The following is a 24826-nucleotide window of genomic DNA, read 5'->3' as shown; positions in this document are numbered from 1 at the left end:
TTGTTTAGTTCTGTGCGGTTTTTGAGAGAGAAGAAAAGACAGGTTTGTAATACAGGCGTGAGACTACACAAAATTTTGAGTAGAGGGTCTGAATCTGGCTCATTTTTGATGATAGGTTTTGATGAAGGTGATATCATTAGGCAGCTATGTACACTTGATAAAAATGTGTTGAGTTTTCAATTTTGGAGGAAATAAGGGCAGAGATTGGGGCTGCTGTACTTCAGTCCTCTCTGCAACATTTGAAATTTCTCAGGGTTTATTTATTCTTCGCAGTGATGTTTGGGAATACCTACAGGTAGGTACAATATGGTACAAAAGTTACTATTGTCTAGATTATTCATCCACTTTTCATTAAAATCCCAAAGCAACCAACCAAAACAAAAAATAAACAAAACCAAAAACCAATGAAAGAGCCACAAACAGAACTCTGGCTGGGATTTTGATAGTGCAGGACTTTTCCTTAAAGAGGTTTCAAGTGTCATTTTTTAAAATGTGAGAGAGAAAAAACTCTGTTGGGGGAAAAACATCTTGAGAGCCAGCATGCCAGATGCCAGTCCAAGACTCTCACAGCTAAATGGTCCAAAGAGAAAAGAATCTGCACGAGTTCTGCTGTACAGGGCATTAGTTGATATCATATTACAGCCTTTCACAGGCAGTTATTAAATATTGGATTAAGGGCGGTTTGGCAGTTGAACTTTAACCCTTTGTTTGTCCTTGTCTGTTCACCAGTTTTGTGAAGCTTTGAAGAAAATCACGATGGGTTTCCTGCTCTCCATAAGGATACAGAAAGGCTGGCCATCCTGTACTCCTTCTTGGGAAGTTTTATAAGTGACTGGGAATCACATAAGGAAGTGAAAAAGCATTAGCTTGTGTGGCAAAACCACAAATGTTTTCACACTTCCAAGGAATGCCAAATGCTATAGTTAGGTTTCCAATTATATTTTTTTAAATGGGTAAGTTGCTGAATTCTTCTCAAGGCATCTGCACCCAGACCACATGCAGGTGGTCTGATTTTCAGAGATGCTGAGGATAGACTGATGTTGCTGGCTTTGATATGACTGAGGGGAGTTCAGATTTTTGAAAACATAATAATTTTTAATGTTTAGTGGTGAGATGAATTGGGAGCCTAACTTTAGGTGCCCAAATTCAGGTATTCAGATGTTATGCTTTTTCTTGTTATTACAAGTCCCCTTTGATCTGTAGTGTTCTGACACCTGTCTGAAACCCTAAATCAATAGAAATACTTTTATCAAGTGCGTACAGAAAAGTGCAATGATGAGCTAGAGCAGCAGAGATCAATGCCATGTCCTTCAGAGTGACAAACAATCAAATATAAAGCTCGTTTAAGAATTAATGTTGCAGGTACCACACAATGTTTTAGGAGTACCCAAGCAGACTAATATTCATGATGGAGAACATTGCAAAACATAATTTGTGTTCTGAGGAGATTGTGTTTCTTTTTTCTGAGGACCAAAACCCATTAGCAATTCTTAAAAGCTTTTGGACCTTTTCACAAGGCATGGATATTGCTAAGCAAAGGTTTGTCTTGGAATACATTTATTTATTTATTTTCTGCATACATTCCACTTTATTTCAAATTTTCTTGGCTGCTCATTTTGTTTTATTGCTCATTTAGGGGCAGCCATGAAGGGTGGGAAGACAATTGTGGAATTTTTCTTAGGTGGAAAATCAGTGTTGTCTAATAAAAGTCAATAGAAAGAGCAAAACCTTGTACAAGAGCTGGGTGTAAGGCAGGCATAGATTGAGGGGGGAACAATAAGGAGAGAAAGAGACATTCAGTAATAAGAGGAGTGAAAAGAGGAAAAAAACTATTCCCAGAATGTCTGATTGAAAAAATTAGTTTGTGGTTGTATCCTGTGACCTTACAGCACAAAGCTGTCTCTTTTGGCTGTTCTTGTTTCCAGCAACCATGGGAGCTTTTGAGAAGACTGATGCAGCTTGGTGTACAAAAGAAAATGTAGTTTCTGTTCTCTGCTGAGAATTGGTGATGGTAGTGAGTTGTCAGGTTCCCTTCTTCTGAATCTTCAGTGGCCTCGAGTAAATGTCCAGGGCAAAAGGATTGCATTCTCAGATTGCTTCAGTGTTTTGTGAGGAACAGATCGGTTGTACATGGTTTTAATGCACTTACTGTCACCTGAAGTAGGGAAGGCTTTCCCTTGGATGAGCATGTCCTCTGGATCAGGTTTAGTTGTGCAGATTTCTACTGATGGGTGTTTTGTTCCTCATGTAAAGCAGTTCATGTGAAATACTGTAGTGGTTTTCAAGAGTTTTGAGAACTGCCTTATGGAAAAAGGAGTCTCCAGGGCCGTTCCAGAATGTTCTTTTTCAGTTTAGATGAGGGCTTTGTTCTTTTCTAAAATAGAAGCAAAGGTGTGGGTAATTGTGTAGACAGCTTCTTTGAAATACATTTCCAAAGCAGCTTTTAATAGCCTTTGTTAACTGGCTCTTGAAAGATCCTTGCTGGCCTGTGCAGATGTTTCAGATGTCTGAAAGAATTTGCAAGACAATGGTTTGCTTTTTCAGCTATTTTCAGTTATGATTAAATTCATATTCAGGAAAGCTGGTGAGGTGACCCTGCTGTAAAAGCAGTTCCCAAGTGCCCTCAGCCTCTGCCACGGGGCTCTGGAGGCTGCAGCCAGGAAAAACCCCCAAACATTTGTTACTCTGGTTAGCACTGACCAAAGCTACTTTGTTCAAGGGAAAGATGGGAATGCATTTCCTGTTTCTGTTTGCTTGCAATTAGATTGCCTAGCTAGTTATTTGGATCACCCATTTGTGGGGATAGTTTTTTCATTAGCTGTTTCGAATAAAAATTAAAATACTGAATTAATCTCAGAGAGCAAGCATTTGAACCTCCTGGAGTGTGTTTCCTTATCTTTTTATTTATTAGATGTTATAATTTATGCATCACCAGTGAGACTGCTTTTCTAAAATTGTATTTGTGATGAGAAGTACTCTGTGGTAGAGTAGCTTTTATCTTCCCCCACTAGCTCAGCCGATTTAACCATACTTGTATTGAAGACTCTTCCAGTTAATGCTGTTTATCTGGTATTCTTGGTTATATAGATGCTATGTATGTCTATATATAGATAGATACAAACATACCTAGTTGTGAAAGGTCCAAGGAGGCACAGCTTGTGTAGCATTTCACAGATGGGGCAGAGGAATGTTGCTGAATCAGGAGTTGGGTTGTTTGGTTTTGATGATCATTCAGCTTAATGCTTTAATGGATTTGGTTTTGTAGCATTTACATATATAGTCATGAGGTAAAAATAGGTCAGAAGTAAATATCTTTGTAAAGATTAAATATGCTGGGGGTATAGTGCCCTTGCAGTGATTTCAATGTGCAAATTATTTTGCAAGGAAAGCAGTAACTATCCTCGTCAATTCTGCTGATGATAACAAATTTCCCAGGGTAACTGATCTTTGGCTATAATATGCCAGATACAGAATTGAGTAGCTAATCACTGCCAAGTAGTATGCAAAAAAAATTTAATATTTTGTTTTTAAAGTGTATTTTTTGAAGTAACCAGACTGGACTTTGAGGTAACAGGAGTTCCTCAGACTGTGTGTGCAGGAGTCAAATGTGACAGGCTAATCCAGAGCTCCTAGGAGTTGTTTGATGAAGTGAGTGAGAATTTCTCTGCAGAAAATGAATGTGCCATCACACTGGGCATTGCTGATGGATTTCATCAACACAAAGAGGTTCAGGAAAGGTTAATGGGAGTGTGTAATGTGGTGTAACACAAACTCTCAATTACTAAAGAGTTCTCTAATGTCAAGGTGAGGAGAAGTGTGCTGTTGTGACTCATCTTGCCATGCAGATCAAGAGAAAGTTAACAAAGTTGACTGTGGTTTATTGAGTAGGGCATTGGAAGAATAACCAGGAGAGCTTGTTCAGTTTGTAGTGCTGAACTGTGACATTGGGCACATCACTGAATTTAAGGATAGCCCAATACTCTCTTCTGCATGGAGATTTTGATAGATACATGCTTTATAAACTCTTTGAAACTCTGTGGATGAAAAACTTTATACCAACTCCGAACTAAAATAATTTTGTTCAACAACAAAATAAAAATACCATAGTTGTTTATTTTGTTAAAGTTGCTCCACTGAATGAATGCATTTTAGATCAGGAGGACCAGACAGCAGTGTAACACTGGCACTCTAACAAAACCACCCCACCATGGGGTCAGTGTGATAAGGGGAAATACAAAATCTTGTGCGAGTAAGAGATTCACAGATGAGTCTGTCAGAGGAGTGCACCATCTGTATTTGATATCTCTGCTGTGCCTGTGCCATCTGAGTACCCTTCTGCTCAGTGGAAAAGCTGACTCCCACTCACATGCACATGTGATGCTGGAGAAGGCTTTTTGTTTGGCTTCCAGTCAGGTTTGTTCCAGCAGTGCATACATGGTTAGTGACCCCTCAGCTCTAATGAGGTATTCTGAGGCTGTGCTGGATAATTTTAAATCTTCTACTGGGAGTTGCTCTACCATGTCCCACATGCAGAAGGGATGTGTGCTGTATGGTAGAGCACTGCACGAGCTCGTGCCACATAAGGTTTGAACTGTCACTGGTTTGGCCCATAAATTTGAACATGGATATTGTCTTATAAAATGCTGTGATAGACTTTCCAGATGAAGAGTAATTTATATTTGTTTTGATACAAAGCCATGTTTTGCTGTAGTCCCTGCTCTGTGCATAGCTTTTTAAATTTCAACAGAACTGTTAATGGGGTAAGGCAGCAGCTGATGAGACATTTGGAGTTTGCTCCATGTATATGGCAGGTTTTGGGTTCTGTAATTTAAAAAGCCCACCAGACAAAAACCTATATAAAGTGCAAAGAGGAAGAAATGTTTTTAAAACACCCTGAACAAATGACATTTAAAAAAATTTTTTTGCAGTTGTGTTTAAAATCGTTACACATTAAGAGGAAAGAATAAAAATGAAGGTGCTTAATGTTAGATTGCAATGAAGATAGATTATTAAAAGAAAAAATAATTTCCTTATGCATAGAAAAGTCGTTTATTATAGCCTTCTGATCCCTACAATTTAAAAGAACTTGATATAAAAATTCAAGACTACTTCAGTTAGGAAAGTCAACTTGAGTGATAAATCCATTTAGGGGTAAAGAATACAGTCAGAACTGTGGCATAACTTTTGACTCTGTAACTAAAGAAACTGCTTTAAGAGCTGCAGATGGTATCAGCTATGAGTTTGCAGCCTTTCAGCCTCATTAATTACATCTGATTGTTGGGACATCTCAAATACAGAATCAAAATAATTCTAATAAGTTTCCTAACTCCTGTGGCCCTTCAGTCCAGCACTGCCTCTCTGAAGGGAGTCACTGTTAGGACTTGCATGGCAGAGGGAGTGAAGCAAATCTAAACAGTTCAACCAATGTACAGCACAGCCTTTCTGCTGGGCAAGAGATATTAATTGAAATCAAAAGTTGGTGATTTAATCAAAAGTGTATGTTTCTTCAATCTCCCTTTACATTTGCAACGTTGAGGCTTGAACATCTGAAAGTGGTTTTATGAAAATGGCATGAAGTAAACACACTTTTAATTTTTTCATGGAAACAGTGGATAGATTGGATATTTGATCTGCCATTTGCATGCTGGTTCTGGTTTTTCATTATAAAACATAAAATGTATATATGCACATATAGTTTTAACATGCCTGTGACAAAATCTCTCATCCAGCAACATTTGTGATGTGTGTGCAATAGAGCTACGAATGCACCTCAGAGGCAAATAACAATTGCAAATATGCAACACAGAGAGATGACTTTTAAAGTATTATTACAAGATTCCTGTTGAATTCCTTTCTTTAATCAGGATGGTAGTGGTATTTACTGGCTCTGAAATTCCCAGGGAGTGGGAAGAATTTTCATCATAAATGGGTGTAGTGTTCTGCAGATGTACAAAGCAACCAGAGCCCTTTTGAAAGACCGAGACTAAGGACGGTGTGCACACGTGTAAGTAACTTAAAATATTTCTGTATACAGAAGAAAGGTGAATATCTTGATTTTGATAAGACTTGATAGAAGTAGATGTAAATAGGAACACAATGTTTCTCTTTAGAATAAAAACAAGGAGAAAAAAAATTGAGCTGTAGCCAACAGCCTTGCTTCAAGAGTGGACTTCTTTTCCTGCCTTGGTCATTCAAACTCTGTGGGTTTTGGTGTGGTTTGGCTTTGTTTAGGTATTGGTTGAGGGTTTCTTTGGTAGTTTTTTGCTTGCACTTTTTGGTTTGTGTGTGTTTGTGTTGTTCTTTCAGTACCAAATATTTAGATTGCGTTAAATATGTCTGATCTGAGTTTTGTACAGATTACTTTTTGCTTTGTTATTTCTAGATGATCATTTATGAAGAAAAAACCCCCACACCTAAACCAGTGAAAAACATAAAAAGCATTAAGGGTTCTGACAGTGAAATACTGTCTGTCTTTCCCCGGTGCTTATGTGAAATGATCTGGCAAAACAGATACTGAAGAAATAATGTATTTTTTGTGGGCTTTCTCAAATGATAAATGTTCTTGTCTCTTTAGAGAATTTCTTACCAAATGCTGATTTTTGCAAGCAGACAAAATCAGTGTTTCAAGTATTTTTTTTAATAATGCAGCAAATCAGAACTTGTATCTGCTTCATCTTCTAGAAAATTGGAAATTCAATTATCAGAAGAAATTTCCAACTATGACTCTAATATTTCATACACTTTTTTAAGCAAGTCAATTGTTTATAGCAAAGTTGGAGCTATTTTCTCGCCTTTTAATAACAGTACACATGTATTACTGCCTATGCTGCAAATGATGAGAATAATCAGTATCTCTTAATGAAGTAAAATTAGGGAATATTGAAAAAACCTAAGGGCTGAATTTTTTTTTTTAATGAAACAACAACTTTATCATCAGCTTCATTATTTTTACAGAGAGGGAAATGGCAAATTAAAGCATTGCTTGTATGATTGTATGCACTGCTTCATACTAGCAGTACAACAAGGTACTTTGCAAATCTGGACTTTAAAAGCGAGCCTGGCCCAAAAGCTTGATTGTTTTCACCACTCATTTTCCTTTACTGGAACAATAGTGCCATGCTGCTTTCTCATTATGACGTAAAAACAAAATAATTTCATTTAAAAACAAATTCAAATTTATTTCAAAGGGAACCGCGTCTTTGCTGTTTTAATTTCTTGAAACTAAACCCAAATTTAATATGTAAAAATTTAGTGGTGGGGAAAGGATGAGGGCCTGGAGGTCACACAGCCTCTGCAGGGAAGGGAAGAGAATGCAGTGTTAATGATGGCCTTTGTTGTGTTTTTATTGTGGTTTGGTGTTTTTTCACTATCCTGAGTGATTCAGGTTTCTTGCATTGATAGTTGTTATAAAATCAGGTTCTTTATGGATGGAATCTAAATCCTCAGCATCCTGCAGTGAGCACTGGGAGCAGGGACACAGACACTCAGGTCAGGCTGGCACCTCTCCCCTCCAGGCACCAGGGAGCAAAAACAGCTGGAAAGTTTTTCAAACCACATAATTTTCCTGTTTTGGAACCTTCCAATGATGGCTGAAAAAATGCTAGAAGTGCTTTTTCATGGCAATGGTATTCGGAATATGAAACACATATTACATGAACCTCTTGGTTTCCAGAGTCTTGCAGACCAAGTCAGCTCTCCTGGTTTTGTTGCAAATGGTGTTGAAGGTTTCCAGCAACTGAGTAGACTTGCACCATGCAAAATGTGGGGTCTTTTCAAATAGATCTGAAATAATATCTTCTGTTTCTTCCAGTTTATTCTTTTGTGTTGGAACTTTGGCATTTGAATTATGAAAAAATGCGTTTATTTACTATGAACTGCCATAATTATAAGATCATAAATTATCAGTTAAGAAATCATTCACGTCTATTATGAGTGCAAGATATTTTTAGTTTTCAAAAGCACCAGTTACTCAACACTGAGAAGTGTGGCTTTTTAATGTGCTTTCACAAGAGCCTGACAGACCATGTGGTGAGATTCCGTGTGCCTAGAAAACGTTGTGGATTTCAGCAGGACCATTCAGTTTTCAGGCAACTGCAGTAAATAATTGTCTGGCTTTCTTCACTCGATGGCAAAGCTTAAATCAATAAATCTGATGGCCTGAAAGCTGTCTCTTCAAGTGATGCATTTTAGAATACATTCTAAAAACTCAAAGGTCAAGTCTAAAGGAAACATTTTTATCAGGAGGTGATGTGTTGAACATCATCTGTGCAGCTGGAAATATGTGATTCAAATTTGTACTTGATTGGTTTTAAATTCTCCAAAGCTTCTAATCCTGTGGGATGTGGACAGACATTGACATCATTAATTAACTGGCAGTGTTTTCAAATGATCAGTGTTTACTGTTCATTTATTGCATTTTAGCATGGTATTTGTTACAATAGCATTTACCTCTCTTGTCTACTCTGTTCTTATATTTTCTCCAGTGAATAAAAAATATATTTTTCTATTTAAAAAAAATCAGTTTTATCTCTAGTAATGACATAAATGGATTTCAAGGATTTAAATCAGAACTCTGATGATGGTATCTAAGTGCAGATCAAAGGGAAAAAACCCGAATCTCCCTGCTTGCCTTGAGGGAGCAAAATGGAAGGGGTTTGTTTGAGGTTTCTTAGGTTGCTATATTGATATTAAGGTCTCAGACTAGAGATTGATGACAGGTAATAATGTGGAAAAGTGAAATTATTGCTGAAATTACATATATAAAAAAAATTGTCCTAAATATTTACTGACAACTTTGTATTTTTAACTTTGTTCTGAAATTGTCTGCAAATTATGTTTTGTTAAATATTATGTCATTATCAAAACATTCTCACAAGTTTTTACAGAGAAGTGTAAAGCTTAAAGGAAGTACAAAGTGTCAGTCTACCTTGAAAATTAGTTTTGTTGGGGGAAATGGGTACAACATGTGCAGATATTCTCTTACCAGCAGAGTCCTTTCTTGCATCACCAGCCAGGACATAACTGGTCCTGACTTATTCACTAGTTTGAACGTTTTAATATTCATCCAGGTGCTTTGAACCACTGTTTTTGGTCACCTTAGTCTCCATTGTCTCTCTGGAGTTCTATAAGAATCATCAATCTGCAGGCAAATTTTAATGATAATCTTTTTTAATTATACCATTTAATTTTATTCACTTAAATACTGTCGGTTGTCCCAAGAGTCTGCTGTAGAGGTTTGGGAGATATTTTAACAGACAGGGCTCATTGGCAGGAGGCAGGTGTGCCTTCCTTCTCCCTCACTGTGCCATGCAGGTGCAGGTTTGTGGTCAGGTGAAGGGTTTGGTGATGGGCAGTGATTAGTTCGACACAACTGTGCATGTTTTAGAGAGAGAGAAGCAAACCATAGCAAGAGTGGAAGCCAACAATTCTTAGAGTACAGGCTGCAGTGGAATAACATGGGGAAGAAGAATGTCCTCAGCATTAAATTATTTTTAAAAATTAATTTTTACAAAGCTTCCTTATAAATACTGATGAGGAAAAGAAGTATTGATATGCATAAAACAGAGGATAAAAATTGTTTTGAATATATTTTTAGTGCTTAGGCATTCTGAGAGTTACATTGTGAAATGAGGTAATGCTCATCATATTGGATAAAGGATGCTTTGATGCTTGTGTTTGGATGAAGGCTCGTGTTCATGTGCTTTGTTTAGGCTTTTCTTTGCATGAAAGGTTAAGCATGTCTAGATAAGCCTGTAGTGTAAGTACTCCTAATGTAAGCATTGTAAAAAGCTTGTGAAATAGGCATCTACAGGAGGTTCAGCTGAGGAGGAGGAGGAGGATTCAAGGTGCTAAGGCAGGGATTGCCAATCGTATCACTGTTTTTACATGATTTTTGGAGGAGATACAAGGATTCTTTTCTTCCTTTTTTTGGCTCTTGTTTAGTTGTGGGGAAGAGTAATTTAAACATTGTGAAGGGGAGTTATGGTTTTCCTACAGTGCATGAGATAAATATTTCTATTATTTTTTTAAACGGACTTCTGGTTCTAATCCAGTTGTTCTCTCCCCATGACAGCATCTTGGCACAAAGCAGCCTGCTGTCACGCAAATAAACATCAAATAAATGAAGAATGTCAGCAAAAGTGTAATATAAAACGAATAATTAGTTGTCAAAATTTCAGCTAGTTCCCTGGCAGTAACTTTTCCCTGTTTTTCTTTTCTTCTTCCAGAAATACAAAGAATATGAGAAGGATGTTGCAATAGAAGAAATTGATGGCCTTCAGCTTGTGAAAAAGTTAGCAAAGAATATGGAAGAAATGTTTCATAAGAAGTCTGAAGCTGTACGGGTAAGCAGCAGATCAATCTGCTACTTCCTTCTATGATGTAAAACTAAATATGTAGTTTAGGCTCTGCTCTGAAGGCTGTACTAGCAATTAAAGGGCTGAAGTGGAAATGCTAAAGCATTCAGAAGTATTTTAGAATCATTGTTCAAGAAAATAGATTTAAATTATTTATACCATGAATAGATAAATGTAAGAGTGTGCAACGAGATTGGGACTACGAATTTCCAAGATGAGTTTGTAACATATCACTTGTGTGCAGTAAAACCCGAGTGCATGCGGTTAAAATGATAGATTTTAAAATATCCAACCAAGCAAACTTAATTTCAGTGCTCACTATTATAAAAATAGTGTTCCAGGGAAATGTCTGAGTTCAATAACTGTCCTTTAGTTCAGAAAAAGGTGCAAACACTTCAAATGGTAAACACTTTAATTGTGGTAAGTACTAAATCACTCTTCGGGCAGCTTATTAATGATCATTGAATAACTAGAGAGCTCTCTGTAAGTCTGTAAGTTTTTGTGCTTTTTTCTTTTTTTTTTTGCTGTTTTTTCTATCTCCATTCCGATCTTCCTTTTGTAATAGCTTTGGAGTCTACTAGACTTACTAGAAAACCAAGAAAAGGTTCAGAATTTTATGTTTTATTATATCAAAGAGGAGTTTGTTGTAGCACGTGTATTCTAGAGAGTAACAAATCTTGCTGTGGTAGTTTTCCCTTTGCATTATTCTTTGCTAGAAATTGAGGTGACTGCCTGGAGTGATAGCTCCTGTGGCATCCCCCCTGTCAGCAAACTCACAGGACATTGTTAAGGTGATGCTGTTTACCATCAGCTGCTCTATTTCAGCCAGGCTTAGCTGCTCAGTTGAGCTGAAGATTCTCATGTCTGCTCTGTAGAGCTGGAGGTACCACCCGAGGACAGGGATTCCTTTTGTGTGACTGAGGATACAATTCCACCTTCAGCCTTGTATTATTTGTTATGGTGCAAAAGAGAGGAAAGAATTTGGCTACGTTTAAGAGGTTGAATTTTCAGGACTGGCAGTGAAGTAAAACATATTTCAGCTTGTAAAACTGAGCACACTTGGCAGGGAAGCAGAGAAAGACAATAAACATGGAACCCCGCAATGCTATTTTTACAGTGTGTTTTTCAGAGGAAAAACTACACTTTAATATGTGTGCAACAGCGTCCAGAAGCCTGAAGAATATTGACTTGGGGAAGGGGGAGGACTCTTTTCCTTGTTTCTTAGCAGAAAAAACGGCTCCCCTGAGATCATAATGTGAACAAAGCATTCTTGGAGCAGCACTTGTTGAGAGCGAGGAGTGACCAGCGAGCTGCACACTTGGCTGGTGAGGGAATAGAATTCCATCGGTGGGGAGTCTGGTGGGGAAGAGCAGTTTGTGTCTCAATTAGAGCTTCATAACAAATGTTTAGAACAGGTTTGGTCTCTTCATACAGATGGTGTTTTTATCTAAGGAGGAAAAAAAATACAGGATCAATATAGACCACCATGCTCTGAGTAAAAACAAGCCCAAATTCAGTGAAGTTAAACCATGCGTGTAATCTCGAGTGAATGGATTTTAGTGCCGGAAAAAGTGACTGAAATCCAGAGCCTTCTTTGGAAGGTTTCCATCTTTGGAAAGGAAGCTGAAAGCGTGGTTTGGACAGGGTCACTTCTTTTAAGAAATGATCTGTTTAGTGTACTTTCCAATTAAGTTATTAATTTTTTCATAATTATATAAATTGGTCCTTCTTGATGCTAGAGATGTAATGAGTGACCTGTTCTGTTTTGGTAGTAAGTAGTGCTTAGTAATTTGCATCTTGAGCAGCACAAAAGTTCTTTGGTACAATGCAGGTTTGGCATAAGATTCATCCTTGGTTCATCACAACTAATTTTCCTGCCATACCTGGAGAGGTGAGATGGGAATTAGAAAACTCCTGCATACTTAAGAGCTCTGTTCCATCCTGATACTGGATCATCTTGTCTCTAAAATACTTGAATTTTGACATAAGCTCTTGATGGAAACTTGTGCAAGAGCACTGAAATGTAGAGTGCAGAGTAATATGTCAGTAATATGGTGATGTTGGAGGAAGTAGTAAATGAGGAATACCCTACAAAATATCCCTTAGCCTTGGGAGTAACTGGGACATGATCATGAGGCTGCAAATCCAAGGACTCAGAAAATGTCTTCCAATATGAGCCCAAATTGTTACCCTACACCACTGAGTGAATTAGCTTCAAGTAGATATCAATCTATAGTTGATTAAAATGTTTTATCCAAAAATATTTTGGGTTAAATATACGTCTTCAGGTTCCAGTAGATATAGCACTGTGCAAAATGTTCAAAAATTCATAGTACATGAAGTGTTTGATTTGTAGAAAAGGCCAAGAAGAATGACCTGGATATATAAAAGCAGGATGGCTTGGATAGGCCTCAGGGCTTTGGGGTTTTGTTTTATTTTTTGTGGTTCTGCTTGATGCTTTCAAACATATGAACTTATTTGAAGCTGCTAATCACATATGATTCTTTTCATTCTTTTCCCTCCTCCCCCTTCATATTCTGGATGAATTTTTATCTTTCTGTCTCATTGCTTTTCATAGTGATTAGTTGGTTCACTGTGATTTTTATCATATTCATTCCCTGTTTGAATTACCCTTCAGTATGCAATTATCCTATCATAGATTGTCCTATTTTTGTTCTGTCAGATACATAAGATAAATGGAAAACTGAAAGTACCAAACCAATTATATAACCTTTTGTCATCTACTTACTGATGGAAAACCTTGTAAGCAGCATTTCCCCCCCCACTTCTCTGCAGTGTTCACTATTTACCTTGGGTTTATATCACTTCAGGATATTCCTGTTAACCATTTCCTTCCTAATGCTGCCCACCTGATTGAATTTCAGACAGGCAACTTTGTATTTTATTTTGGAGTATTTGTGACATGAATTAGTTTAAAATCCATGAGCTGTGGTTTTGATTCTATCAAATTTTGTTGGTTTTTGTTTCTATCTGTGACAAAGGTAAATGTATCCATTTACTTTTAATATTATGATGCTTAAGATAGGAAAAATCTTACTGCCCATAAGGTGACAGACACAGAAATGTTTCCTGCAGTGTTCAGTGGTTGTTTTAATTTTACAGCCAAACACAAATAATCCCCTTGAGACCCTTGTGTGGTCTGCTGCCACTTGAGGTATTGCTGCTTTTCCTGAACTTCTAGTTATTTCACTCACAGGAAGTTTGTTGATCAGTATTAAAGTTACCTGTGATTTTTAAAAAGAAATTTAATTTTTAGAAGGTTTTATGACACTTTAGTGACTTTACTAATTTGAAAGTAATCAGGAATGAAGCACTGTGACATAATGCTCAGTAACAAATGACCATGGCAACAAACTTGATAGTGAAAAAGTGGTGGAGTCAAAATTGTTCATTTGGTGCTCTTACTTTTCCTAGCTATTGGCATATTGGGAAAAAATTGAAGGCTAGAGGGAAGAGAAAAAGATGGCAAAATGAAAGATAACCAAGTTATTAGGGAATATTTGAAAAGCTATCATTATAACTTTAGCTTTATACTTAAATTTTTATTTTCATTAATATTTCCGTGCAAATAAAGAGGTGCTATAAAAATGATTGTTGATTCACTGCTAAGGTGGCAAATCAAGTGTTAAGGATGGTCTTTCTTTAAGGCAACTACACTTGCTGCAGTGGAAAATGCAAATAAGAGGCTTCTTTTTATTAACTTTTCCTACTATAGTTACCTGGTGTTCATTGTGAAGCTGATTCTCATTATAACTGTACTGTGAAAAGTAATTGCTGTTGTACAGTAATTCAATTTCAGTGCATTCATGCATCAGTAAACCAGCGGGGTTTATCTGGAGAAACCTGGGACTCTAAAGCTTTTTATCATGAAATTCCACATGCAGACAAATGTTCTTCCAAGGAGTAGAATATCAGCATTTACATTTAACAAACATTTGCAGTGAAGAGAAATGGATTTTTTTCCACTGATGATTTTTACACCAGTCTTTAAGCTTTTTTAGGATACTATTATGCTGATACTGTTTATGCACAGTTAAAGTGATGTTTGTGCTTAGTCATGTACATATGTGGTGTGCACATTTTAGTGTGCACGTGCATATTTGTGTGGGTATAGATCTTTAGGTGTGCATTTTGAGGTTTATATGTGCAGCATCAACAGATTAAATTTACTGTTGTTTTTCTGCACATATATGTACATACATACGAAGTATTAAGGAACATGTACTGCATTCAGATATTTCCAAGCAAATTCTGGTGAATTGGTGTCCTGGTCAATAAATTAATTTTTATTTAAAGTGATGTGTTAATGAGTGCAAAATTAACTTGATTTGATGAGCACAAAGGTCACAGTAAGTAATTAAAAGTTGAGAGTGAAAGTTATTAAAGTGTACTTCTTTATTCAAAGAACCACAAAATATTTCCATACAGTATATGAAAGCCCAGTAAAAAATTCATACTGAATACAGTAGTCAATAATTGTAGCTTTTATTTACAAACCGCCTCTAAGTACTTTAATCTTTCCTTGAGTGTACTTGGAATTTAACTTATTTTTAGTGTGCAACTTAGTGATGACTTCATTCCTATTCAAGGCAACAGTGAGGAATATTCCAGGTGAATTTTGAACTGATTTTATTTTTTTTTTGAGACTTTTAAATGTGCACTGGCTTGAATACCCACTGTATATTTTATTGCACTGTATTTTCATTCTGATTTTCTATCACTGATCAACACTAGATCGGGAATGGCATTCTTGAGAAGCAAACAATCATTCATATTTTATATTCATATAATATAAAGAGATCTTTAATGTCAAAACATATTACTTTTCTAGGCTCACTATTTGAAAGATAGAATAAACTAAGTTCCTTCATTGAGCTAATTTGCATCTGTAGAATTAGAAGGAAAATGGATATCAATGTGCATTCCTTACAGCTGCAGCTCAATGGGGGCTGTATTGACCCCTGATTTTTTTTTTTATAAATATAGTAAGAAAAGATTTTATTTTAATCTGCAGATGGAAATTCAAAATAAAGAACCTCAACATTAAGTTTATAAAATTACTGAGGGAAAAAAATTATAGATGGTTGTGGGTGGAAGGAAATTACGGTGAATCAACCCAGTATTGCTATAAATAGTTTTAACTGACAGAATAAAGACATAATGAATAAAGGAGAGATGGCTACAGTTGTGTTAATTACTGCTAACAAATTAAAGGTTTTCAGCAATATTTTTGTATTCACATTTAGTATTTTAACTATAATTGTTGCTATTTAATTTTGGTGTCATTTAAACTTGCTTGTAGTTTTTCTCATTTCCTTCATGTGTCAGTAATAAATTTGTGTTCTTGAAAGCGTGAAGAGCTTTATTTTTACTTTTTTGAAAATTAGAATACATTGGAAAATGAAAAGATGGATAGCAATCCACTGACAGCAGAGTATTCAATAGCATAATACATAACCTTGATAGTCGTAATTTGGAGAATATTTAAACGCACAGTAAATATTTTTCTTCTTTATTGCTGTTGGGCTTGAAGATTGCTTTTGGTAAATGTGTAGAATTTAGGATATTCAACAAATGAGGGATTGGCAAACCTATTCTAGTGCAGATCAACTAAATCCCACGTTACTACTTCGCTTTTTAGTTCTTAGAGTTTCCCAAGAAATTTATGTATTTATAAACAGATACTGCTATGAGTTCTGAAAGGGGAGGGAAAAGTCTGTTTTTATTGGAGTGTGGTTTGGCTTCTTTTCTCCTTAACCTTCATTCCCATCCCATGGCTGTGGTGTGAGTGCTCAGCCTGTCCTCAGGTGCATTTGCTGATAAACTGGAGGGTTGAATGAGATAGGTACAATCAGTTTAGCTCATACCTGTCCTGTGTGTGTAATGGAATAAATATGGAATAGACAGCTTTAATGGAAGTTAGTTTTTCTGTCTGTAGACCTTTCTGAATCATAGCAGGGAGTCCAAGTGCATTGATTAAATATTTAACTCTCATATGTCCTAACACCCAGGTTAGCTGTCAGAGCGGGTAGAGGGGAAGAGGTGGAACATGGAAGAACTCAGTGGGAGAGGATGAAAAGAAAACCAGTGAAAACTTCAGGGAGATGTTTCAGGGAGTGTGTGTTTGCCAGGATTTCCAGGGAGTCATGTACAGGATGTTCAGTATTCAGGAATTCCTGCTCCCAGCTCATCACTGCTGGAGCTACAGCTCTGCAAATGTGCAGCTTTCATTGTCTGGGTACAGTTTGAAATAAATATCAACAAAAAAGGTAAAGCAACTGGATCCACCTTTGGATTTTGTCTGGCATGTTTGTATGCTAAAAGAAAACAGTGTCCATGGTCTAGTCAGTCTTAGGAAATTTAGTGAATTTCTTCAGTTCAAATTTAGAAAAAAGTACTCATAGGATGAAAAGGAGGGAAATTAAGACTTGTAAAGAAAACTTCAAAGCATTTGCTGCTGGAGACAATTATGATGGTCTCACCTCCATAGTGCATTCAACTATGTAGCATTTATGTGAAAATGCAGCAAGGAAATCCAGCCACTTCACAGATTAGTTCCTGTATTAGACTTCACTGCAACAGTGTAAAACATTCAGTCTTTGCAATCAACATAAAATAGTTCTTCAGACAGCAGGAAAAAACAGTAAAGTCGTTTTGGAAGAATGAAGTAGGATAAATTAGTCTCACTTATCCTTCTTTCTTATCAGTGTTAAAACACTGAGTATTAGCATATTTTAGTGCTTTACATTAACATTAATTATTTTAACAAAATTAGTCATATTGTCCAACTTTCTGTTCAGTGTGGGATTTAAACTAGTCACTTCAAATAGTAATGTTTTAATTAAAACTTGATTTCACTTGCACACTGTCATCTCAATTTTCAATTAGGATTGTGATTGTAAATACGTATCACTGAATCTATTTGTTGGAATTATAGAAACGAATACTGGTACTTTTATGTCAAGGAAATTATAGATGTTCAGTGTCATAACAATTTAAAGCGTTTATTGATACCTATTTTTAATTGATTATAAATATTCTCTGGAGAGAATATTAGTGTGTTTTCTGAAGTCTTGTGTTCATTGGCTTTAATGCTTAGGTAATAAAAAGATCTCTTCCTTTGGAGATTGCTCTGCCTGCATCCATGCAGGGCAGGTTTCCAAGCTGCTGCCTCCTTTTTTCATTCCATGAATGATGCCAACTCCTCTGCTCTGTCTGTGGAGCATGAGGGAGCACCAGGAGCAGTGGTGAGGAGGAGCCTGTTAATAGCATTCTTGGAGAGATTTAATGAATGGTCATTTATCAATATTTTGAGGAGGAGAGAGACTATCATCTCTGTGTGATTCTTCATCTTGGAGTGCTCAGAAGCATTTCAATGAAAAGAGGTGTGAAGAGAATTCATGTGTGTTTTTTAGGAGCATTAACTCTTGCCTGTGCTCTGTGCTGGAGCTGCCAGCAGGGATTGTGCTGGCTCAGCAGTGTTGGCTCAGCCTGGCCTGCCCCTGGAGCACATTGCACGGGAAGAGCCTCCTGCACCAACTGAGGGCAAACATCCCACTTGTCCTCTTCACTCCCACCTTTCTTGAGTTGGACTCTACTGTAATTAGGTAGGAAGAGGCCTGCTTAATCGAAAATATTTCCAGTTTGGTTGATTTTTTTATGTCTGTAACAGCTGATTATTTATTCCAAACATGCCCAGCAGTGGTCAGTGTGTTTCCTTGCTCTCTCATCTTTTGGATTTTTAACATCTACTGCTTCAACTGTTATTCTGCCTCATCTTATTTTCTCTGTCACTACAGTTTCTTTTCTCTTCTAATTTGAATAGAATTATACTTTATAGTATTATAAATATAGTAAATATATAGTATTATACTTTATAGTATTTTAGGTTTATACAATGAACCCACCATGCTCCTTCTCCCAGCTGAACAGTTTCTTTAAGACTGGAGAGCTGCATGGACTCTCACAGTCTGCTTTTTAAGCTCCTGGGCTCTCTCCTTTACTTTTGCTCTACTGAGCTGTGGTAAAGCTGTGCAGAATAGACTGAGAATTTTAAGACCAAAGAATTATCCAGTGCAGAAACCCAAAACAAAAATCTAAGAGAGGCTTTCTTTCCCTTAGATTAATTAGGATCTTGTTCATTGCATGACGTGAAAAATACTTGTTAAGAGTAAGGCTCAGGAAAGAGATGGGAGACAGAAATTAGTTGGATCATATGATGGGCACTACTTTTTTTATTTTCTCATGGGAGTGATGACTTACAGCTATATTGAACTATCTCTCCATCTGAATGATTTTTTTAAGAGCTCTGATGACTGCAGCTGTTTAGGGAAATGGTTTAATTACTTATAGGTCACTTCAGGTCTGGTATTTCGTGTGTTGCTGGGCTAAAAGTGCTTTGCTATTGCATGCTAGAGGGTGAGAATCTCCTCCCATGTCTGTAGGTGATCAGTTCCTTATCTATGGTAGCTGCAGAAAGCTGAGCTCTTAGCTCAGACCATGGGTGTCTGAGCAAAAATGTTTCAAATCAGTAACCTGAGTCTCTAGAGCTTCAGTAAAATATAAACAAGACTTAAAATTCCATTTTCCTAGCAAATAAGGCAAGGTAGCTCACGCGTGGCACATACTGATAGAGTGGAGATTTTGCTGGACAGGAGGACTCACCCTGAGTGCCATAGTGCACAAATTCTGTGGTGCTTCAGTCTGTGACACTGGAGACTAACCAGCTTTAGGGCTGATAGGAGGGGTGGAAAGAACCTTACTGAAATAATAGTCTTGCTGTTGATCAATTTAACTAATTGATCAAATTATGCTTAAAATTAAAATGTTAATGGATTTCAAATTACTTCCAAAGATGGGCTCTGAATGTGAGGTTTCATGAATATGTCTAGGCAAAGCTTTCCATGTACAGAGCCAAAAGCATCCCGATACATTTCTGTTGTAGATTTGGGATTTGTGGCAGGAACAGCTGAGGCCCCCAGCTCTGGCAAGAACTGCTGCACACTTGGGTGAGAGCAGGTGCAGAGCCTGGAGTTTGCTTTTGAGGAGACACGAAGTTAAATGCTGGGTGGGGGGAGAAAAAGTGTGAACTTTGATTTTGTGGTATTTTGTGTTTGGAAGGAAGAATATTATGTATCTAACTTTATCCTAATCACTGTGTCATTCTGTTCTGGGGCCATGGTAAGAACTAGTGCAGTCATTTATTTCAGGAGCATCTTGATTTCAATGCCATGTAATTATGCCACATTACCTTTGGTATATGTTTTAAAATTATTTGCAGCGAAGGGAACAACCAATAAATTATAGAGATCGCTTTTTAATTTCTTTTACCTTCATATAAATAGATACACAGCCATGTATTCTTGGCCCTAATGCATTTCTCTGTCATTTAAGCTAGCACAGCATATCTTGGATGATTGCTTCTGGTGCTGTGCAACTACTCCAGGAGGACAAATTGTTTGAGTAAATCATAACAAAAAAAGCTGTTTCATGTAAGAAATAAACAGTTCCAAACTAATACTATAAATTGAGTTTTTATTGATTAGTCTGGTTTTTTTTTTTAATATAAAGTTTAAATTACAGCAATCATTGTGGCACAAAGCACTACAGAAATGCTACATAATAGAAAAATCTTGTGCCCTGTATTTTCAATGGGTCATTTCAGAGCAATAGTATATGCAAGCAAAAAAACCTGCTCAGTACCTGTGAGTCTTTGTTTTAGAAAAGCTGGAACTACAGAGGGAAGGTGTGCTGCAGCAAGAGGCACAGCAAAATCTGTGTGCAGAAATAAGGAGCATTTGGAGATTTCATGTAACTTCACATCACCCTTACCAGGTGTTCATAACATGGACTACACACTACAGCCCCCCCAAAAGGATTACAGGCAACTTTCTATACATCAGAAAAAAAATCAGGGACATTTCAGGTTAATTTTTGAATTCTTAAGTGTGAGGATAAGAGATTGTTTAAAACCACTGTGACTGGTAAACCTTTGGCACAGGTTAAGGGAGAACCCTGGTAAACATCTTTATTTGCTAGTTTATACCTTGCTTTTTTTTAATCAGTGGAGTTTCTGATTTTGATACCCCTTGGGGCTAGAAAAGCGTGGGGATTTTCTCCTTTTTTAACACACTGAGCAGGCTAGAATAACATCTATTATTAAAAAATATTGGCTTATATTATAATTTTGCATTATATTGAAAATCTGGGTTTTGTCAGTAAAATCCTACTTTTATCGCTCATTTCCCATAACTTGTAGTGAAATGATAATTTAGCACTTTGTAAATGTGCCAGTAAATTAATAATTCTTGAGTCATTAATTTTGCATTTATCTTAATAGTGTTACATCTATGGATATTTATGGAGTTTCACATTTTTACACTTGAAAAATATTAGTACAATGTTATATTTGAGATGAGTTTAAGAAAATGAAATTATCTTAATGGAAATATTTTGACATATAAAAATGAAAATTTTGCCTTGATTTGAGAGTCAAGCGATTTTCATTTAAATGTCACTAGGAATCATTATAGAAATGGGAATAGCTATTTTCCTTTTGCTTTTAGATAACTCCATGCTCATGATCTAGTAATTAAATACCTAACCTCTTGATCTTTATTTTTGACTGAAGTTCAATAAGGAATTGGATAAATTCATAAAAGATGAGTCCATAGGTGGCTAATTAATATAGTAATGGACAACCTTTAAATCAGGAAGCCCATAAAACACTGATTGCCCTAAGCTGAAATCATTCATTGAGAAAACAGACAAAGCTTTTGTGCTATTTCTCAAGTTCTTCACTGCAGCAATCACTGCTGGGGGGAGTTTGGGAGCTCTCTTGTGTCTCTCTGTGCTGGCACTCATTGCTGAGATTCTGTTAATGACTCGAAAAGTTGAACTTCAAAAGTTATTAGATGAATGCCGTGTTTTTTGAAAGATCAGGTAGTTTGTGCTTATGACACGGTTTTTTTTGGATGTTGCTATAGTCTTATTTTTAAAATTATATTTTATTTGAAAAAATGCTGCATGCTTATGGCTTTTTCTCCTCATCTGTTTCATTGTTTTCTGAGCTCAAAGAGTGGCCCATGCAGGAAGCACTGGCCAGGCTGCCTTGTGCAAACCCGAAGCAATGTTCAGGAGAAACTCAGACCTTTGTGTGATAAACGTGAAACAAAAATCCCTCAGAACTAAGTCAACACAACCCCAAAATATAAATACAATTAACAAACCCCCAGAGAGATGCCTTGCCTTTAAAATAGTCTGGGGTCTTCAGTGGATTTTTTTCTCTTTTCTCTTTGCATGTTGAAACAGCTTTGTTAGACATGAATGTTGGTGGATGTGAGCAGAAAGAAAAGAGGTGAATTTGACTCTAGTAACAATCAAATATTGTTCACCTCTTCTAGCCAGATCTGCATCTCTGTAGGACACAGGCAGTATCCTGCTTTCTGTTCCTGGCTGCAGTGGCAGTTTTGAACTTTTCCCCATTATCTCCTCCACCATTGGAGGACACAACTAATTGAGAGAAATACATTTTATTGCTTCATTTCTCTCCCAATGACTGTAATGCAATATATCAAATAAACACTCCAACAAATGGCTTGTGGTTTTTCATGGCTGAGGAGGAGGCCTGTGTGGCTGGGAAGCTGCAGCAATGCAGATTAGTTATTTGTTTTAGGCAATTCCTGGTGACAGTGTGCACCAAAGGGATTATCAGTGCCTTGATTGACTTTTTGAAGCCAGAAGCTATTGTAACTCTTGCTTTTGGAGTTTCATTGAAATTATTTAATTACCTTGTTTTTTTGGTTTTTTTTCTCTTTTTCTAAGCATATGTTCTCATTTAAAAAGTACTATAAAATTCCTGATCACTGTTTTGTATCTTTAGTTCTGAACTCTGAGGCAATTAATTTGCTTGTTCCATGCTGTATCAATACTGTCAGACACTTTCTTCTCATATCCTGTGTGGTCTGGCTGTATCTTTGCCAACATTTGCTACTTTAAAAAGAATTTCTCCTGCTTTTCTAATATTTTATTGGACGTTTTAATTTACTTCTTGATTTTCTTCCCTCTTTATATTCAATCCTTTGTAAATTATGTTTTTTTAATCATGGTTAAGTCTACTTTGCACTGCTGGGTTACTCATCTTATGGTGCTTCATCTTGCATTCTGCTCTGCTTACCCACTGCCTTGCCCCTGAGATATTTTTAAACTATGATGGTGGTTTTTTCACTTTCACCCATAATTAAACAAATTATTTCTCTTGGAAACCTGTTGAAATCAGCATTGACCTGATTTCACCTTTCAACTGTACATTTATTAATGTAACATATCATGGTAGACTTGTTCATTGTGAGCGTGTAAGGAAAACACAAAGGAGTTGTTTTGTGATTGACCTGAGGTGAAATTCCAGAAAACTTTTTCATTTCTCCTGTCTGAGTGTGCAGTTTGCTAAAGAGCCAATGGCTGAAAGCCCTTATGGTGATCTCTGCTTTCAGTGTGGTACCTTTCCTTGGAAGAAACAAAGACAAGGGGAACTTTACAGCTGTCAATAACAATGAAAGAGATAAAAGGTCACAAGATACCTTGTGGGTATAAATGAGGTATTTATTTTGAAGGTAAGGGTTTGAAAACAAAGCTTCTACTCTTTCAGAATGCTCGAAGTGATGATTGAAATGAAACCAGTTAAATTAATTGCTTGTAGCTAAAGCTACTTGGATTTTCTTCTACATACTCCTCTTCATACTTCTACTAAAATACTCAAGACAAAGGCTTAGTAGTTTGGTTTAGTCTGGTAGTACTAGCTTTTATATTTTATCTATCCCCTAAGAGAGCCAAGAAATTTGCAATGATTCCAGCCCCCCCCCCCCATGTCTAGAACCAGGTTGCTTTAATTTCTTTTTGTACTCCGAGTTTATCAATACACATTTCAAGCTTTAATTACTGAAGAGTTGTGCTACCACATTGGAAAAGCTTTGGTGCAACAAGTCACTTATTATGAAAAAATATGAAGAATTACTGTGTTGCAATAAAGGAAAGAAGAATAGAGCAGTTTACTAGAATATCTTAAAAGATTAATTTGCTAATGACTGGATTTGAAATCGGTTTTTGTCATGCAGGTATAATCCAGTTGAGTTTTGCAAGACTTCTTTCTCTATATATGTGGAATACGAGTGGAACAGGTGTGAGTATGTAGTTGTGTCATCATAATCTCTGATAATATAGTGATGGCACAGAAAAGGATGTGGTTTTATTAAAGTGCCAGCAGACAAATAGAGCATACTTTAAAAATGATTAAAAAGTAAACTACAAAAGAATGACTTTTATATTATGTGTTCTCAAAACATTTTTATGGCACGTATTAGTGTGGCAATCTGTAGTCCTGTGTGTTTTTACTGCTGGTAGCTCATTAGAATGTGGCAGGTAAAGGAGAAACATTATCTTCTGTAATTGCAAAACTGTAAAAGTCCAGCTGCCCCTGCTGAGGATTCCCCTGGTTGAAGGGACATAGAATGTAGTCAGCACAAACTCTAGGTTTTCTAAATGACATGACTAAAATATTTCATCTAAAATGGCAGAGCTAAGACAAATGTGGAAGCCTTTCATATATTATGCTTGAGTGAATGAAGTCTTAAATAACTTCGTTCTGCAGCAGAGCAGATGAGAATTGTGGTGCTTCCTGCCATAGACACAAATTGATCTGGCATTATTCTGGTTATGCTGTAAGCAGGACTCAGGAGGATGCTCAGCATTTCAGGTGTAAGTGTAATGCTGTTCTGGAGTTCAGCCTTGGCATTTATAATAGTGCTGGTTCTGTGGCAGATGCTCCATCCGTGTAGCCCTGCACTTCCTGTGCTCCCATACAAGATAAATCCACACTGTTCATGCAAATCTTATAAGGCAGGGCCCTGTGGGTGCTGATGTGGATGGTATACTTGATTTCTGGTTAATTTTAATTTGTTAAAGTAAAAGTCTTCCAGGGCACTTCCAAGGCAGGATAAACTCACAGACATTCACTCATTGCAACCCTGTAAAAGTTTAAAGCTCAGATGTAGAAAAACCTGGGATACCATATATAAAATATATTCAGACTAAAAAAAAAAAAAAAAAAAAAGCAATTAATTGTTTGGGTTTTTTTCCTTTATATCACATAAAATGCTTTTTTTTGGTTATCATTGCTGCTGGTATAAAGGAAAACATCTTGGACAGTAAATTTGGCTGCTTTTTCTTTCAATCTATGTGTATGGTGACAAAAACAATTTAGTTTCAAAACCTGCTTAATCCCCTGCATTGAGTCTGTCACAGTTAACATATTGACTGAGCCATCCCGACTGCAGGATGGACCTTTGTCCAGACAGAAATTATCAGCAACTGATTTCACAGAGGGCTTGGACCAGCCTGCAATGGTACATTTGAATTACTGCTAATGGGGACTGAATTTAAGAAAGTATTTTGCA

General features: G+C 36.7%; 1 protein-coding gene across 4 annotated transcripts in view; it reads left to right on the top strand.

Annotated features, from left to right (window-relative positions):
* CACNA2D3 (calcium voltage-gated channel auxiliary subunit alpha2delta 3) overlaps nucleotides 1-24826 on the top strand; it is a 386281-nt gene that overhangs the window by 71844 nt on the left and 289611 nt on the right. For all 4 annotated transcript variants that reach the window (XR_015806076.1, XR_015806075.1, XM_088171533.1 and 1 more), the window contains exon 3: nucleotides 10227-10343. Coding sequence is in view for 2 of the 4 variants with exons in the window: in XM_088171533.1 (XP_088027659.1) it covers nucleotides 10227-10343 (117 nt within the window). In the remaining 2 variants the exon portion in view is untranslated. The remainder of the gene's footprint in view (nucleotides 1-10226; nucleotides 10344-24826) is intronic.

The sequence above is a fragment of the Sturnus vulgaris genome, chromosome 11 (assembly GCF_052056855.1).
Source record: "Sturnus vulgaris isolate bStuVul1 chromosome 11, bStuVul1.hap1, whole genome shotgun sequence".
Classification (NCBI taxonomy): domain Eukaryota; kingdom Metazoa; phylum Chordata; class Aves; order Passeriformes; family Sturnidae; genus Sturnus; species Sturnus vulgaris.
Note: the sequence above shows the minus strand (reverse complement) of the source record. Positions and strands in the feature narration are given on the sequence as shown.